At 38.6% G+C, this 20,140-nt stretch overlaps 1 protein-coding gene across 1 annotated transcript; it reads left to right on the top strand.

The window, feature by feature from the left end:
• Nucleotides 1–1,652: 1,652 nt before the first annotated feature.
• On the top strand, nucleotides 1,653–19,250 carry LOC6557360 (homeobox protein Nkx-6.1). Its single transcript, XM_032742722.1, has 4 exons — nucleotides 1,653–2,986; nucleotides 5,292–5,477; nucleotides 13,017–13,213; nucleotides 19,020–19,250. Exons 1-4 carry the CDS (start codon nucleotides 1,948–1,950, stop codon nucleotides 19,248–19,250), a joined length of 1,653 nt encoding a protein of 550 aa, XP_032598613.1. The 5' UTR covers nucleotides 1,653–1,947.
• The last annotated feature ends 890 nt before the right edge of the window (nucleotides 19,251–20,140 follow it).

Below are 20,140 nucleotides of genomic sequence, written 5' to 3'. Positions count from 1 at the left end.
CGTTGTTGTTGTTGTTGTTGCTCTTTTGTGTCTGAGTAAATTAAAATTGTGTAGTTTATTATTAAATGAAGCGCATTTTTGTATTTGTGTGGGTATCTTTGCTATTTGCTATATGTATTGCTATATAAGTATGTATGCACATATACATATACACATACACATACACATACAAATACACATTCGCATACATATGCGAATATGTAAATCGGTTGTCGTTGCTGGCACAGTCACATAATAATATTGAAATGTTAATTAGCGTATTAATTAAGTTTTTATTTCATTTGTTTGCATTTGAGTGCTGATAAATGGGCGTGCTGGCAATCAATTTTAAATAACGGGCGCAGATTACTGAGATGGCAGCATTAAAAAGCTTCATTTAGTTTAGTTTGCTTATATAGTAAATATAATTAAATTCTATGTAAATTCTAAAGCTTACAGCTAAGTAGCGTTAAGCTTTTATTACATACATTTTTCAAATACTTCATAAAGTTTGCTAATATTTATATTTTTACCGTATATCTGTACACGTATTTAAAATAAACTTTTCATGACAATAATTTCATTCATTTCCTCTTTTTTTATGATTTTATATTTCACCACATTCTATGGATATTTATTACGTATTACAAAATTTAATTATTTAAATGAACAAGTGCAGAGAATACAAAAAAAAGAAAATAATAATAAAATAAAAAACAATAATACTGTTATTCAATCCCTGCCAGCTACAGCTTCACTTAATATTTATAGCTTTTTAAACAAATAAACAGCATTCACAGTCGAGCTGCGCCTCAAACAGAGGCCACCCACCAAAAACAACAATAACAATACTGTAAATGCACTCAACCAAACACACATACAGACAGAGAGACACACACACACAGATACACACACACATGACTCTCTCGCACACTCTCAGTGCGAGGCAACGCAACACAACCAGTCCAGTTCCAGCTCCAATCCAATCCGAAATAGTTGATTTTAATGATGTACATAATAAAATTCCCATTCGTTTTGTGCCAATGCCAATGCGTTCCAGGCTTCAATGCATGTTTACAGTGATTGTGGAACGCACACAAGCAAACACAAACAACACTGATTTACCAAAGAGCGACTGAAACAGCGTCTGCGTCTCTCCTCTCACTCTTCTGCGCTTTGGGATGCTGCGCCTGAATGCTCAATGAGTGGAAAAGAGCAACAACCAACGGGGTTGTTGCTGCTGCTTCTACTGCTGCTGTTGCCACTGCCACTGCTGCTGCTGCTGCCACTTCTGTTGCGATTGCTGCCTGCTTGGCTCTTTTGCTGAGATTGCTCTGGCGTTTGGTGAAGTGAAGTCGTCCGACTCAATTTCGAAATCATTCGTTAGTCTTAGGCCTAAACAAGCGGACACGCGCGCGCGGCATAAAATATCGAAATCCAAATCACGACAAGTTTCGAGTTCTTGAAGTGCCACAAAATACACCAAGTGAAACACTGAGCTCAAACTCTAAAATCTATACGAAGTGCTCAAATTATAAATATATATAAATATATATATTTATTTGCGATATAAATATATATATAAAGTTGTGCAATCCCAAAGACTCAAGTAATCAGCTTGACTTGACTTTATTTTGATCAGTGCAACGCGTTCCTAACGATTCCAATTCCAAGCTGGGTAGTCCATTTCTGAATATTAAGCCCGCGGATGGCAGCTGTAACAGCAGCAATAATCCATCTCCCACACCAACAATCACCAAGCACCAGCACCAGCAGCAACAACATCAGCATCATCTAGCCCAGACCACATTTCAGTTGTCGGCCAATTCGGCCTTCAATCTTGCCTTGCCGCCAAGCTTCTATCATCGCCTGCCCGCAAACGCAATCGCATCCGGTCCGAGTCCGGTTAATGCGCACGAGTGCGCCACAGTCGACTATTTGCATTCACCCGGCAACGATCCCACGGAGATGGATCTCATCAATCCCTATATGCGGCATCATAGTTTCGCTGCCGCCGCCCAGGGCAGTCCGCCGTCGGCGGCACAGCGTCACCATTTGGCCGCTGCAGCTGCAGCGGGCTTGAGCAATGGTTTCGCTGATGTGCATGCGCATGCGATGGCTGCCGCCGACTATCAGCAACAGCTGGCCGACTATCATAGTGCGGCTGCCGCAGCAGCAGCCTATGCCAGCAGCAACAGCAACCACAACAACAACAATAACAATAGCAGCAACAACAACAACAACAACAGCAACAGCAATAATAACAGCAATGGTTTGAGCAGCCCATTAATGCTGTTGAAGGCTGCACATGTTGGCTCTGTGGGCGGTCGTCTGCTGGAGGCGAAATCATCGGCAGAGGATTCACCATCGACAACGCCACCGCCGGCATCGTCACGCCTCCATTCGGAATCGTCGCCCTCGCCGCGCTACGAGCACAACTCCAGTCCTGGTGTGGATAGCGCCAAATCGTTTGCATTGAGCCAGCGCAGCAGCGGCGGCGAGGATCATTGCCAGAACAGTGAGTCCAGTCCGCCGCCATCGGACTACAGTCCCGAGAACTTGACCAGTCGCAAGTATCAGCATCAGAACAGCGGCCTCAATCCGCTCAGCCTGCACAACAGCAACAACAACATCAACAACAATCACATTCTCAGTGGCAACCATCACAACAACAACAACAATAACAGTAACAACAACAACAACAACATGGAGCATAAGTTGCCATTGAGTTTTTTGGGTCCACCGCTGGCGGCGCTGCATTCAATGACCACAGAAATGAAGACTGCACAGGGCATCGGAGGCAGTGGAGTTGGTGCCACCGGCAATGGCCTCGTCTATGGCCACAGTCCCAATTCGCATCTGATTAGTGAGCGTGTCTCCGGCTCCAGCTCGAGCAGCTCGACAACAACAACAAACACACACGGTGCTGCCAATCCGCATGGCATCGATACGATACTATCGAAACCGCCGCCGGTAACATCGGCGGGTCTAAGTGCTTTAACGGGAGGTGAGTAGAATATTATCAGATATTGAACCAATCTCAAGAAAGTGGCATTATACTCAGCTGAATTCGGAAAGTGGATTTCAAAAGGTCCTAAGGAGAAAAATCTTATTTTATTTGACATAAGATTCCCCTAAAATATATAAATAGATTCTTCAGTTTCCTGAGCTCGGCATGTTTGTCAATATTCAGCATTTTATTTGCAGTGTATTGCTTTGATTTTTTATATGGCATCAATATTCAAATAAACAAGGTTCACATATAAATATAAATTAGAGATATTTCTATATCTACTCCTTTAAAAGGAAGCAAACAATATAGTAAACATTTTCCACTACCAAAAAATGATCAAAAATATGCCGATTCTTAAATGCTGCTTTGATCAAGGCTTATTCTTTAGATGAACTATGCATTTTAATGAATTTTAGTTTAATATTATATACAAAGATAGTTTAATCTTTATCATAACATTACAAATAATTGACAAGAACTTGAAATCAAAATAAATAAGATCTTCTTGGATAAATTATTGTTTTATATGTCAACAAAGTAGAAGTTCACAAAATTTCCAAGGCTGTTTTTTGTTCAATATTAAGTTCTGGTAAAGTTAGATGGATGATATGGGCCACATTACAAGTACCATTTTGCCCATCATTATGCAATGTGAATGTATTGAATTGACATTAGACATGGCCCCAAAAATTGTTTTAAATGCTTTGGGAACTGGTTGGTTCAGAAATGCCAACAACAAATGGTTTTTTTGTGCACGAATCCGGTTTGACATGATTCCACAATAAAATGGCAACAATAACAACAGCAGCACCAACTACAAACAATGTAGGCTCTTCAGCCCCCCGCCCCCTGTCCCAGCACAGAGAGTAGAGCATTTTATTGGGCACAATTTCCAAAATCATATAATATCAAAATTGCAAAATGACGCAAAACGTAATGCGATACTTAAACGTTTAGCAATTAGTTGTCAAATTGTTTGTAATTAAATCAAAATGACACACGAAAAGAGCTGGTTAGGTGAGGAGGATTGGAGGGGGGAGAGAGGGTTGAGATACAACATATATGTATGACTTTGCCGTTTCACTAAAATGATTTCAATTTTTGACAGTTAAATGTAGCCCAATTGTGCGCCATGACAGAGCCGACAAGCCTAATAAGGAGTGGGTCAACATTTTGTTTGAAATTACAGAGAAAAAAAGAGTGATGTAGGCAAAGAGGAGGAGGCTCAGGGGCAGTGTGGCAGGGGCGGGGGCGGGGGGAAAGAGGGGCATAGTGGAGCGATCTTTGCGACGGGGCGTTGACAATTTACCATAACATTTTTAATTATTTTTAACGAGGGCGTTTATGTGATTTGATTTTGTTTTATTTCTTTTTTTCTTTTTTTTTTGGTTCAGTTGGAAACAACAAAAAACAAAATAAAATGTTTCTCATTCTTTTTATGACAAATTATTTAATGGCCTTTAATTAATTCGTTCAAATCGCTTTAATGGTCCAACTTCTAGGCACAATGAGTAGACAGATGTTTGAAGCTTTTATTTTTCCGCATTTTGTTGTTTTTGGACCTGGCAACAGAAGCTAATATGAAGAATATTTGGTTAGCTATAAAGTTTATATAAGCTTCAAGATTTTTGGTAGACATATTTAAAAATAGTGACTAAATCTGTCTTAACTGTATGCCAATAATTTTTTATTACAACAGAAACAAACTCGGTCAAACTCATTACTAACTAATTGAGTTATGAATTTGGTAACCGATTTGCTTAGCTTTATTAATAAATATGATCTTAAGATTTGAGCATTAATGAAGCATCTTTCTTTATGAACTTGAGCTGATCAAGAGATTCATGTGAATCTTTACAAAGTTATCCGGAATGTATTATTGACTAAAGCACAAAATATATTTAAAGTAAACAGACTCAAAAAATCTCAAATATAGAATTATTCTATAATGAAGAACCTTTCATCGAATTTATTAAAAATGTTCTTGATTTGATATTACAGATCTTAATTAGAGTTTAAGATTAATATATTCCATTCAAGAGTGAGAACATAATTATCTTTAAGAATTTAATGTTTGTTGGTGTATCTTTTAAGACATCTTTTAGTATCCTTTTAGACTTGAATATAAACATTTATTCGTGTTTATAATCTTTCTCAATATTGAAAATATATTCTTGAATTGAGATTGTAGTTCTTAATTTGAGCTTATCATTAAGAATATTTATCCAAGAAAAATTGTTTAAGACTCATTAAGAATTCTTGAGACATCTTTTCACATGTTGCAATACTCCATCCACAGCTGGCATACCACGCTTCTCGATAGCCGCCGCTGCGGCGGGCATGGCCCAATACCTATCGCAGAGCCAGGGAGCGCCACTGAAGACGCACGCCGGACACATTGTGGATCGCACGCATCTGTACTGGCCGGGACTGCAGGGATTGGTGGCGAATCCGATAGCGTGGCGTGAGCGATTGTCAAATACAAGTAAGTGAAATGAGATGAAATGAATATGTGCACTAATTTGCAAATAAGAGGCACTCAGCAATCAGTGCATTCAGTGGCACGGTGGCACGTAATTTGGTTACAATTGTTGCCCCTCCGATGATTTGTCAACAATGAAAGCCACACCTCGATACCCATTTATATCGGTTGCAGAGCTGGCAGATCTGGTTGCCGACTTCCTGTTGTTGATACCGTTAACAAAGCGCAGCGAATGAGGCAGCTGCCCCTAATGATCATGGATCGCTACTCAAGTGATTACCAATATGACGCGTCCAATGTGCTTAGTGCAGGCCCCACGGCGCATTGTTCGACTCATTAAAAGCGAGCGGCCAACAAATAAATAAAAGAAGACCAACAACCAAAAAAAAAAAAAAAAGAAAAAACAAGAGAGAAGAAAAATACAAATCAAGAGAATCACTTTAACACGATCAGCGATCAACGATCGGCAATCGACGCATCCAACGATCCGGCGATCCAAGTAAAGAGCTGACAATGACTACACATAAAAGATAATGTTCGAACTGCAAAGCATATGAAAAATTAATTTACTCGCACGCTTTCGAGCATCATTCGACTTCTTCTGAATCTCTGGTTACTTCATTATTACATCTATTTATAAGGCACTGAGCTGGGCCATACCCGCTCCGCTCCGCTCCACCCCTTCACTCTCCCACATTCACTTCACACCTAAGCTCATTAAGTAATCGCCCAACTCCAACTCCAACTCCAACTCCAGCTTCAACTCAAATTCGAACTCGTTTTCACATTGTTTATTTATTTAAACGCCCCTCGCCCCGCTGCTCGTCGCCCTCGTTGCTCTTTCTGCTATAGTTATGGTTAATGATCGTTCGCATTGGCAATTGATTTGATTTGATTTAGTGTGTTGTGGCTACCGCCAACCAACCAACCAGGCAGGCAGGCAAGCTGGCAGGCAGGCAGCAGCTGGGGAGTACTCAGTGGAAGCATCAGCTGCTGTTTGCCTTTTAATTGCGGCCATGACTCTGCACTATTTGACGTTTGGCGACTGGGCTTAAAGTCGGAAATTGAACATAATTTTCTTATTGAATTAGTGACGAGATCACCACCAGATCGTAACAGAGAAATGTTGCATCGTGTTTGTTGTTGTTGTGTGTCTTGTTTTCGATTTGATTTCTGAAGTGTGTCGTGGAATGTTTGGTAGCCAGCTTCGATTAAGTAAATATTATTTCAATTGATTTGCCAAACAGTGCTGGGCTAGTCTCAAGTGGGAGTTAAGTGTAGTAAGCTGCGAAGTGGTTATAGTTATACCTGTTCATAGCTTAAAAAAAACTGACTCTATTTGTGGAAAAGCATTCTTTAAATTAGAAAATTTCGAATATTCTAGATTTTGGGAACAACTTTCACTTAGAATAAGTAAAAATATGAATCATTAAAAGAAACAAAAAGAGCATTGTTAATAATTGAAAATTGAATTTACGCTGAATTCCCATTAGTACAAAAATAATATAATATTTGCAGACTTTGCTATATTGCAGCTGCTGATAGCTGTGTTTGCACATTTGATTAGCGTTGATAACTAACCTATCCAATGATGCATATATATCTAATTAACTGACTAAATTGACTTGCAATGCGATAAGTACAACCGATAACGACCAAATTAATGCATTCATATGAAGTTGAGCCCTTCAAACGATTGCCCCTACAGAGAGAGAGAGTAATGAACTCGCTTGAAATTGTCAGTTGTGCAATTGGATTTAGTGAATTGCATTGCAAATAATAAAAGCAAATAAATAATGATAGAAGCAAAAGTAGACATCATAAACCAAGTGTGGCAGGTAATAAAGCAAATAGAACTAATGCCACTCACATTTAATTAATATGCCACATAAATTGAATGCAATAAATTGCAGGTAATATTAGCTAATGAAATGCAATGGCATTATTAATACCAAATAAAGAACGCAATCACAAACAATGAAATAACAAAATGAAAAAAAATAACTGAAATCAGAACAAAGTGGCACCCAAAACACATATAGCATACTTTTGTGCGCAGATAAAAATTTAAATGAACGACCGCCATTTTTGGTGCGATGTCCTCTGTGCGCAGCTTTCAAATAAAACACACAGTATACCAAAATACAGACACACATACACACACACACATACACTTAACACACACGTACACATAAAGCTTTTGCTGCCTTGTTAACATGACAGCCTACAAGCATATAAACACACACACACCACTAACTCACACACCAACACACACCAACACACACTCACGCACAGCTGCCCCATTTTGGCATCCCCTGCTGGGAGAGAGTATGAGTCAACCCCCATCATGTTGTTTGTTGGTTCGCTCTGCCATCGTCTAGATAATAATGTGGCAACATATTCTCGCAGCGTCTGCGTCTGCCTTTATCTTATGTCTTTCCCCCCACCCCCCCACAACACAACCCCCCCTTAACATACTAGTATATATACAGCCAACATTTATATAGAGCAACACACAACAACAGGCGCTTTTCCGGTAAAAGTTTTTCCTTTTCCTTTTTTTTTTTGTTTTTGTTTTTGTTGCTTTTCGGTTTTGTCTGGCTGAGCAGCTGTCGCATATTCGTCGACGTCGGCGGGCATCTTTCAGCCATAAATACGTGTATACAAATAATAAATAAATAAATATACAATTTTTATGTAAATAATAAACGCACACTCTCTCTCTCTCTCTCTCACACACACACACACTCACACAAACAAATCAATTTGTGTTGTGTTGTGTTTTATGTAAATGTGGGGAATATATGACAATGTTTTGGCTTGCAAAATGATGTGGAAACGATGAGGAAAAACCATTGACAAGCAAGTGAAACGTGTTTTCTCAACTTGGTCTTTTGTTTTTTTAAATGGAATTTATAGCATGTGCAACACAGACGAGTTAACTCAAATTTCTTATTGATTTTCCAACTGAGCAAGTTGTTGAGTTCAAACCATAATGGCATAAAAAGTGTGCTTAAATCAGCAACATAGAAATCGGAAACGGTTTGTAAAATAAAGCATTATTTCTGCTTATTTCAAAGGGTTATTGAGTTTGGTTTGAGGAAAACTATTATTTTAATACCAATGTGAAAATAAAATAATTTTTAAAATATTTCTGTAAAGATTACTAAACTAATTGTGACTGGTGTGTATGTAACACGGCTTGTGCTGCTTCACTCTCTCTCTCTCTCTCTCGCTCTCTCTGTCTGTTTCTCTCTCTCACACACTATCTCTTTCATTCATGTAAAGCCACATACTGTTAGTAAAATAATTAACTTGAATATAAAAAGTAAATACAAGCTTAAAAAAAGAGGCAATTAAAAATACAGTCAGCTATATAGCTGTCAGACCTGCCCAGATAACCAGATTACCAAATGGCTGCACGAATCATGCAAACAACAACTAAGCAACGAACCAAAACCGCAGTCTGCATTTGACACAATTCATTAAGCTTAATGAAGACAACAGCAACAAACGAGGCCCAAAATAAGAAAAACAAAAACCCCACAGCTGCCAGGACTGCAGGATTGAGGCAGTCAAGAGAGAAGAGAGAGAGAGAGCAAGATAGGGAAACTTAGAGAGAGAGAGGGAGACAACGGCTGGATATAAACTGAAGCTCTTCTAGCTGTTGCGTTTAATTAAAATTCAAGTGGCATTTTGTGTGTCGGTGTCGGTGTCGTTTTGCTCCTCCTCCACCTCATCGCTAACCAGCAAAACTTGTGCTTTAAGCATATAATCGGGCATAAAACAGGCCATAAAACAATGCAATGAAGCCAGATGCTGAGTCAAAGTCAGAGCCCAAAGGGTAGTATACAGCGACACTTAATGAGCCCTGCTACCTATGGTGAGGATTATAAAAGCTCAAGATGAACAGTCGAAGGGCAGGAAAGGAAGTTATGTCAAGCAATCGTTAAGTTTATTGGGGTAAACAAGCTGCTTATCATTTGTTTTTGGAGATTGGCATAAAGATATTTCAATATTGTAATGCGTTATATGAATGAGACACCAAACGGATGAAAGGATGAAGTCATTCTTGTAAATTTCCCAAGATCAAATGAAATTATAGTGATAGGATATTTTGAAGATCTTTAGGAACTCCTGTTAACAAGTTTTGTTTCTTTATAGGTTGCATAATAATTTATTTATAATCATTCGACTCAAGTTAAAAGAAATTAATTAAAATATCCATAATAAAAAATGATTAAAAATTAAAGTATATAATAAAATAAATATACAAAAACTCCCCTTAAAAAGTTTATGGAATAATGAATAGTATTTTGTTTGAATTGCGGCAAACAAGTGTAAATTAATTTGGAGGATTTAATGACGAATGCACAAAAAGTATGAAAACTTGTCACTTGTAGTTTTTATGGCATTTTATTTAACATAAATTATTTATTAATTACTATTTGCCTTAGTATTACTAAGAATCTTTTCTGTACATATGTATGTCCAAGACAATTATAAATAGTAATGATCACAGGATATTTATTAACCACTGTTGATTATCGCACACATTTTTCTCACTGTCTATCAACAGTTGCTATTGACGATTGATTCAGTGAATGCTCTCGCTACCTTTTCGCTATGCAGACACAATCCCATAATAAATGACTTTTTAATATTTTCAATAAAGCGGCATTGAGCCAAAACACAGCACGCCCACCTGACACGCCCTCTTGCCACACATTATTAATATCAATACCGAACAAAAGAGGCAAGCCGATACCCAAAATATTAACGCCATAAAAAAGTGGCAGGCACAGGAAAAAAAAGTGTATTTGAAAGAGAACAAAAGCAGGAGAAAAAAACGAGGAGAAAAGTGCAAATGCAGCGTTGGCAACAGGGTGACTTATGCGATTATAGACAACTGCCGCAGGGAGAACCAACTGTTGTGGGGCGGAGGGAGGGGGCAACGGGAACTGGCGAGGGTCGCTCCAGAAAGTGAGACTGCTGCCATTTCCATTGCCAATTCATTTCATATTGTAACGCTGCGTGAGGGCCGTGACATGAGCAAATAAACGCTTCATATTTGTCGGTTATTTATGAGGGTCCTTGGGACGCAGCTGCAGGCCCAATAGATCTAGAGATGGGGAAGGGGGAGGGGGAGGGGTATATACTCGCGACAAACAAAACAAAAAAAAAAAAAAATTATCACTGCTACAATTTTTCTTGCTTGGGATTAAGCTTGTTACGGTCCAGGCTTGGCCTTGTTGTCAAAGGCCGCCTCGCCTCCCTCAGCAGCCCCAGAATCTGACAGGAAATATTGACAAGTGTTGTTGTTGTTGTAGCTGCTGCTGCTGTTGGCTTGTTAAGCTTTCGAATTGTCTGCGAAAAGAAAAATCATAAATTTAATGGCCCACATTTATGTTGATGCGATTGCATTTAGCTTTTTGTTTTATGTTTCTACATATTCACTTATTGCAAACGAATTGTGCAGCTGCAGCTGGAAAATATAATAATGGCGCTTGGAAATTACGTCTGTCGTGATAATTTAAGAAATAATTCATAAGTTAAGCCTCATTTTCTATTATGAATAAAAGTTTACCAAGATTAAAGTCTTGCATTTAAAATGTTCTTAAATTAAAAGCAGTCTTGGGAATAGAATACATATTTTCTGTGTAGCACTCCTCCTTCAGCCAACTATAAATAGAATTCATTGTTAGTAACTTTGGCTTTTCATATTAATTTTAAGCATATATCTATATCAGCATATATGTACTTGATCTCAGTGTGTGTGTCTGCTATTTGTTCCCACACATTCCATGTCCTAACTGCTACAGTTTAAATTAATAATTTCCGAGAAACTGCACCAAAGTATCATAAAGGGACCCAAGTTTCCAAAGCAAACCAGTCACGAACAAAAAAAATAAAATAAAAGAGTCAACCTCCCGTTTAAAAGGCAAATGCTGAAATAAATTTTGGTGTCCATACAAAATGACAAACCCTGCCGGAAGAGCAACCCTCAAGCCCACCACGACCACGAGCACCACCCACAGCAACTGTGTACAGTATTGTGGCATTACCTTTTTCGACTAGCGCCCGGCTCGCTCTGTGCATATTTAGTTAAATCATTTCACATAATTAGGGATCATTTAATAATGGGGTGACATTAATTGAAAGCATACACACAAGGCATAAGGATGCTCTGCCTGCAGCCACCCATCCTGCAACTGAACTCAGACCATCCATCCATAGAGAGAGAGAGAGAGAGAGAGAGAGAGAGGAAGATAGATAGAGAGAGAGAGAGAGGAAGAGAGAGAGAGTCGACTGCTACCGTTTAATTTTATGACCACCACCAACCCAAGCCATGTCCACTTGACTGCCTTTACGAGCCTTCAGGGGGCCGGGGTCGGTTGTGGGTGGAGGCGGAGGTATGTGCACGTAGCGCCCTCGAGTGGGGGGCGTGGTCCCTGCTTTTATTGGCCTCTTGTCGTCATCGTCGTTGTCGTTGTCGTTGTCGTTTTGGCTAATTGATTTTAATGAAAGCCCGAGGAGCCCCATTGGACCCAATGTTTAGTGGTCCTCATAAATTGTGTGGTCAATTTGGGTTTGTTAATTGTCGCAACGTGTGCTTAGCTCTGCAACATTTTCTTTCTTTCTGTCCTTATTACCCCGACTACCTCAACCTGTAATTAGTGTCTAATTATTATGCTTAAAATATAACAAGAGTTTGCCCAAAATAAATTGCCCAAATTAATTACAAAATTTGCATTAATTTTGTTCGCTAGATTTTGGCTGTTTCCCCATAATGGAAATCAATTTTGACAAATAATTTGCAGTTGTTTTAGACGCAACTGAATAGCTGTAGTAAAACATGCATTTATTTAGCCAAATACACACAAACAACCCCAACAACCCACAATAACCCACAGCAGCCACAACGAATGCTTTCTCAGCTCAGCCACCTCTTCAAAATCGCAGCTGTCGCCAAAAGCGCGTCCCATAAACAATTAATAAATGTCAAAAAACTTTGCCGCAACAGCAGCAACAGCCATACCCTCGACCCCCTTTTACCTTTCCGACTTGCCTCTAAGTACAATATAATCTCGATAAATTTTATTATTTCATAATTAAATCATGAAAACTGCGACAACTTTTGGAGCTTGTAAACACGAGTCTTAAAAGTAAATTTTATATATTTGAAAAGTTTTACGGGAGAAACTGTATTATTATTGATCGAATTGTTGTTGAATTTTACTAAAATAGATGAATTGATATTCATATTACTTTCAATGTAAAGAATTTTATGGAATTGTATCAGTATTATTCAGTATCCATATTCTCTGACTTTAGGTTTATATAAGTTTGCGTATAAAAAAGGTTTAGATATATGAATACTTTTATATGTTTATTAATAGTAGATATCTTTGATAAATTAGTAATGTTTATCATTATTAAATATTATTCTTTTAAAGTTTGTGCTTAATTAAACAAAAATGAATGTTCCATTTTTCATTTGTTTTAGTCTAACGAAAAGTTTATTCCATTGATGTCTTACAGTGTCTGCCAATTTGTCACAATCCCATCAGCATCATCCATCGAGCGATAAGGATGGCAAAAAGAAACACACCCGCCCAACATTCAGTGGTCAGCAGATATTCGCGCTGGAGAAGACCTTCGAACAAACCAAATATCTGGCTGGACCAGAGCGTGCCAAGCTCGCATATGCCTTAGGAATGTCCGAGTCGCAGGTGAAGGTAAGCGCATCGAGAAACCTTTTACCCCATGCGAGTCTATGCAAATTAAAAGCTCGTAAAAAAAAAACCCGGAAGGTACAAGATACGAGCAAATATCCATCCACTGCCGCCATCGACTTTTGCGGCAATTTGCATTTTTATTGAAACGCAAAGCTCATGGATTTTTGGTTTTTTCTTTTTTTTTTTTTTTTTGCTGTTGTTGTGTCGAATCCCGGAAAACAAAATGGCGCCAAAGGTCTGCCACTGGGGTATAACAGTACCCCTGCCTGTCCCAGTGGGTTATGCCCTAAAGGCTTAGTGCACACGTCAGTCCCTTTTTCCCATGGCGACAAACAAAACCAAAACAAAAAAAATGCTTCTGCGCGTCACTTTAAAGTTTTCGCCAAAGGTTGTTTCTCACCCGCAATTGTTATCAACAAATAAATCCTTTGTGTCGTCAAATTTGTCGAGCAGCATCACCATCAGCATAAGCGTTCATGTAATCCTCACCCGAAACGCACGTGTCTCGCACAGTTCTCCAAAAGTCGCGCTTTATATATATATATATGTATATGCATATATATCTTATATAGGGGTTGTCATTTAAATTAGTCATAAGCTCGGCCAGTTAATTGCTTTTGCGGTGGGTTCTATTTTGTGAGCAGACCGATTAGCTTAGCGTCGAGACGACTTAGTCAAATAGGTTTATTGACAGTCGCTAAAAAATAAAAGTGAGTCACTAATTAATGTGCTTAAGTCGTAGCCTTAGTCATATTGCCAAAAATAAACTGCAAAATATATAAGAAAAATATTTAAAATGTTTTTAATATATTATTTGTTATTGTAATTCGTAAGACAGAAAGTTAGTCAATTTATTTCAAAAACGGATCTGAAATCTAACTCAACATAATTAAAGTTGATTGTACACAACTTTAGTCGCTTCAACTAGCTGTTAGTTGCTGTCACACATGATAATATGCTCAGATTTGAAATTTCATTAGTAGACACTTGATTGTCTCATTTGTCGGGCAATTTGTAGATGCCAACCCCCTTCGGATATCGTGTGCACAAATCAGGGTTTCAGGGTTTCAGCCTGGGAGATAGGCGAGTGCAAAGAAATCACGTTTATGATGAGCAAAATGATTAATTACCAATGAATGAGTCCGTTGGCATTGCAAGGCGTACGAAGCAGGCACAAAATGTCTATGTACAGCCAGATCCAGAACCAGCAACGAATAGGATAGAAAGAGAGAGACTCACAGGATTGATGGCTTGAGCTGCAGCTAAATATGCGTCATTTGTGCAGGAGCTAAACAGATACTGAGGGGAGGTTGGGTGTGGGAGGTGAAAGGACATCGCCTGATGACGAGTACAAATGGACAGTGAGATGAATGCTGGAGTGCTGGGCAGGATTGGGTTCGCCTCTGTCTGATAGACATGCCAAATGACTGCATGACTTTTGGGTGAGTGTAAATTAAATTCTGTGCAAGGACGCAGCAACGACGACAACATCAGCTTCATACATATTCAATTAGTATGCGTGTGTGTGTGTGTGTGTGTGTGTGCGGATAGAGCTCTCTCTTCTGGAGAGACAGAGGGACAGAGAGACAGACAGACAGACACAGATGAAAAACAGCCATGACGATGATAGTATGCAAATTGACAAACAAAAACACAACAAGCACTGCAAACAGCCCCAAAAATATGACAGACACACAAAATGCAAAACAGTCCAGAGACCAAGTGTGTGTGTGTGTGTGTGTGTGGGTGTGGCTGCAACTGGGCGCATGCCAAATGATCTTGACAAGAATAATTGTGCTGTTATCATAATTAAAACCGTTTTTGGACACAGGACACAGACCCACACTCTGCCCGACAAGTGAAGCCGAGGGCCATTTCTGTTTTAGCAATCATTTAATGCAAATGGTCGCCATTTTGTGCGTTCTTATAACGGTACCACGTCGCTCTCTCGCCCACATTTCCTCCTCTCTCTCACTCTCTCTCTCTCTCTCTTGGTCTGTCGTCTGTCTCTGTCTCTGTGAATTATAGCGTCTGCGGCCATTATTAATGACATCCTAGCTGTGCGTCTATATGGACTTGTATAGTTAGTGTCACAAGCCATAATATTATTGCATGATTCGTTGTTATAGCTTTTTCGTGATTTCGCTTTTGCATAAATGTATGAGATTTTCACATTGATTGTCCAGAGTACATGTATGTAAACACATCGGGTTTAGGTCATGTTATTGCTGAGGTAATTGTATGTGTTTTTTTGCAATTGCATATTCGAAATGAAACCGTAGTAATCTAAAGCCTTTTCTAGTGATTTTAATGTCTTGTTCCAATCCTAAAATGGACTTTAATATATTATACTTATAACAACCTCCAAATACCTCAGTTTATCTTACTGTTTTCATCTTGAAGCCTTGACTGAAAACTAATTTAAAACGGTGTGCAACAAATTATAATAATATATTAAGCTATGTCAAAGCTGAATTTAAACAATGATCTAAATCCATTTTTATAAAGCTGCCATTGTTTACTTTTATTATTTCTAATGGCTCTCAAATGATTTTAAAATGTTTTTCCTTTTTTTTGAATTCGAAATCAAAACTTGCCGCATAATTAGCACATATATAATGAAAGCTTATAGACCAAATCGACGTGAAGCGTATGTCAAATGTGACAATGACAATGGCATCAGGCTTGGCCGATGGGGAACTATGGCTCTGAGTGACAAGCCGACAAGTTGACAATGGGCCAGGCTGATCATAAAACTTATGACAGATATGTATGTGAAATATTGTCTAATTGATTTTTAGGAACTTGTATTGAGTGAAATAGACAAATAGAACACCCAAAATACCAGCTGGTCTGGCCCATTGTTGTCAGCTAATGGATTTGATTGTGTGTTAATGAATGGAAAACGAAGAGAAATGCCATAGAGAAAGAATTACCAATGCCGAAATGGAGAAGTCTTCCATTAGGCAGCGCTATCAGCGACTGCGCCATTGCTCCACACTTTTCGACTCACAATTAGTCAAATAAAAACACATACAGAGAGAGCGAGAGACATTTTATTGTTCAAGTTGATGGGCTACAAAACGCAAATAAATCAGAAACTCACATAAATACCTATACCGAATACCGTCATATAAAAGGGAGGGTGAGCCCGTAGTTCAGACTAAAATTTACGAGCAACTCTTAAAAGCCACACACAACAAAAACAGCATCAAAATGTTTGTTAACCAATAGGAGAAACGTAACTGCAACTTGTCAGTCGATCGGGGAATGGGTAGCGGACTTTTTTTTTTTTTTGAAAGGTGTGCGCGCCCAGCCATGTTGTAAATTTTCCTGACTTTTAAGTACCCCAAGCGTAGCATGCCGATACGATGCGATGCGATCCGATCCGATCTGAAGCAAACAGGACTGCGCGTAAACAAATAAATTTCCAATTTGGTCAGAGTCATATATTTGCCAGCGCCGAGACACAATGCATACATGCATAATAGTAGATGTCGGCAAAACAAAAATAAAAAGGTATGATTTTGACATCCGTTCCTACGAAATTTACATAACGCTTTTCATCCTTATCTGGGTCTGTCTCCGACACCTGACGGACGCCCCGCCGTGGTGCCAAAAAAAGAACAACAACTGACCAAAACATCGACATATGTTTTATAACTATGAGCGTCGCATCCTGGCCGCAATAAATAAATCCGTATGCCCGTGATGCCCACCGAAAACCAATCCCAATCCCAATCCGAAGAGTAACGCAACGTTGCCACGTCAAATTGATTGCCACAACATTTGATTGACTTTGACATGTTGCCTGTCATAAATTTCCTCGACTGTTGCTGCTGCTGCTGAGGCTGCTGCTGCTGCACCGCCTCCGCTTCTAAGCTGAAGGCGATCTTGATCTCGCTGTGTGGTCATAAAAACGTTGCACATATGTCTGAACAAATGTTAAAGCAACTTAAAATATATATTTTTCTTTTATTTATTTATATTATTATGCACAGTAAGAAGGTGTATTCAAAAAGAAAAAAACTGGAATATAATCTCCAGAATCTGTCTAGTATTTTTATTTTAATCTTGTAATTCAATTAAAGCTACAGGAAAACGAAAAGCTTATTCTATCCTAATCAGTAATATGTAAAGTTTTTATTATTTGAATTCAAGTATTAGGCATAATGAATACAAGTTTTTAAGTAGGCTCACCAACACTTGCTTCAAGAGCTCAATCTGTGCGTTTCTAAAGTTTTTTGGCATTCAACTCTCGTCGAAAAAAAAATAAAAAATATACACACCAAGTGACATATCCGCAGTTGAACAGTCTGTTGCCTTCCACTTAGAAACTATGCTTTAGTGGGTGCTAGATGACGCATACACCATCGTTATGATGTTGAAAACGACAGGGCTGATGCCCTGTTTCCAAGTTTCTTGCATAACATTCTCCAACCAACACCATTAATACCCAGACCAGCGACAAGTTCACATTTTGGCCGAGCAAATTCCGAACAACATGGACACAGCTGTTACCAAAAAATAATGACCATGAAAAGCAGCCTTAATGATGCCAACTAATGTTGTTGTTGTTGTTGCTGTTCTTGTTGTTGCCTTGTCTGTGCTGGAGCCGGGCAAATGAACAAAAAAAAAACAAAGAAGACCCAATCTCTTTTCGGTTGCTGTTTTCTTCGTTGGCATGCGAGAACATGCCGCATGTAAAACACGAAAAAATATTAATTGTATTTTTATTTCGCATAATGTTGCAAATAATAATTACACAAATGTGCAAATGAAGTTGTAAATTATGTTGTATCTGGTTTAATGGCACCTCTGGGTCGTTGGCAACGGTGATTTTTGCCTGGTCTGGCCGGCGTTGTTTATATTATAATTTTATTAAAATCAGACAGAGCCAATTTGCTTAATGAGACAGTTTTTTTAAAAGCAACCGCACTCTATTAAAGCCCTGACAAGCTAAAGCAACTCGAGAATGAACAATTAACAAAAAAACTGAGATCTCTCTTATCTCAAGCAACTTATAAATGATTTAGCAACATTTAAAAGAAAAAACCGTTTATATTATGCTCTTATCAAATTGATTCATTTTATTTTAAAATGGCCACTCAAAAGCGCTGTTAATGACTTGAACTACAACATGTTTGTTGGCTGCTTGATGAGCTCGTGTCGTGTGCCAGTCAAAAGTGCTCCATCATCAAACAAATGTTGAAATTATGCCCGATTTTGCAGAAACAGCAGCAGCAGCAGCAGCAGCAGCACACGCCTTGAGAAAAACGTGTCTAGGCCTATGCAGTATAATCCCCCATTTGGGCGAGAGGCCGACGAGAGCACGAGCAGGGTGGGCCATGCAACATATGTTGCCAGCGCGTTGAGGCTGTTGCAAAATGGAAAATGAAGCGCAACCAAAGACGTTAGTCATGGTTTTGCATAGTTTTTGCTGCTGCTGCCGCTGCCGCTAGCACTGCCACTGCTACGGCTACGGCTACAGCTACAGTTGTTGGCTTGTGTAACTGCTGTTGGGTAACGCCAACGCTGTCCAGGGCTTAATATTGTCTTAATTGAGGGTTAACCGGCGTTGATGATGCGACTTATGGGCTGTGAGAGACGGGGGCGAAATGGGTAATGCTCGCAAAACGGTGCCTCGACTTAATGACTTTGACAATGTGTGCCTGCTCTTGTGGACTGTGCCTAATTACACATGAAACTTGGCCGGCAGCTTATTTAAAACTTTAATTGCCATACACACACACACACACATACACACATTTCTAAAGTTTGCCATTTCAATTTGGAATTGTTACAGGTTTGGTTTCAGAATCGTCGCACCAAATGGCGCAAACGTCATGCGGCGGAAATGGCAACGGCCAAGCGGAAACAGGATGACATGGGTGGCGACAACGATGGCGACTGCAGCGAGACCATGGATAGCGACAATGAGAGCCTGGACATGGGCGAGGCACCCACACAAAGTAAAAGGAGTCGCAACAGCAGCGGCAGCTCCCAGCAGCAGCATCAGGATAATTATCGTCATTAAAACGAATTTACCAAAAAAAAAAAAACAAAAACAAAAAAAAAAACAAATAAAACAAAAAACAAATAAAAATGGCAAGGATTAACATTGAAAATTACAACAAGCGCTAGCTAATCAACTACAACACGGTGGAAAGGCTCTCAACATTTGTCGGCCATTTCACTCTTTATATTAGCTACTTACACAGAACAACAATAAAACAAATAAAAACAAAAACAAAAAAAAACACAAAAAAAAAACAAATTAAGGTTTTGCCACTTTACAGTCTTCTGAAGACGTCAATTTTAAGGTTAACGCAACTTAAATTCTTCCTCAAGTTCTCACCCTTGTTTCACGTGTAAATATTTATGTTAATTTTTAAAACGCATAGATACATACTATTTAGTAATTAGGTACATATTTTGTATTTAATAACCGGGCTCTTAATGCTAAGTCGTCTTTAAGTCACACAATTTACTGAATTTATTACATATTGTATATTTTAGTTTTATTGTTTATCTTTATCGAGAGAAAGAGTTGATTGAAAGCATCCCAAACATTGTAATTAAAATTTCGTGCATTCGAACAGACTTTAGGTTTTATTCAATTTAAATATAAATATGCGAGCAAATTTAAAATGATATAATAATAAATGATTATTGATGCTGGTGATGAAATACTGCAGTAAAATTATGTAAAATGTATTTAAATTAAATTGTAATTTTAATTATTTCAAATTGATAAAGAATAAAATGATAAAATAACAAATACTTCAAATATTTTTATTGTGTTCTACATCAATATGAAAGTAAAGTAAACTAACAATATCTATACGAACTGGAGGTGAATAGATTCTGCCTAGAACCGAAAATACCGCAGTTATTGTTATTATGTACAGTGAAACCCACACACAT

Source organism: Drosophila grimshawi, unplaced genomic scaffold, assembly GCF_018153295.1.
Source record: "Drosophila grimshawi isolate 15287-2541.00 unplaced genomic scaffold, ASM1815329v1 contig_44, whole genome shotgun sequence".
NCBI classification, from domain to species: Eukaryota; Metazoa; Arthropoda; class Insecta; order Diptera; family Drosophilidae; genus Drosophila; species Drosophila grimshawi.
This window is presented reverse-complemented; position numbering and strand designations above follow the sequence as displayed.

Bases quoted from the DNA above. Each gene is read 5' to 3' on its own strand.
- LOC6557360 (XM_032742722.1), top strand. From the start codon at position 1,948: ATGGATCTCATCAATCCCTATATGCGGCATCATAGTTTCGCTGCCGCC. The intron at 5,478-13,016 runs GTAAGTGAAATG...GATGTCTTACAG, and splicing joins TGAGCGATTGTCAAATACAA to TGTCTGCCAATTTGTCACAA. The intron at 13,214-19,019 runs GTAAGCGCATCG...GAATTGTTACAG, and splicing joins TGTCCGAGTCGCAGGTGAAG to GTTTGGTTTCAGAATCGTCG.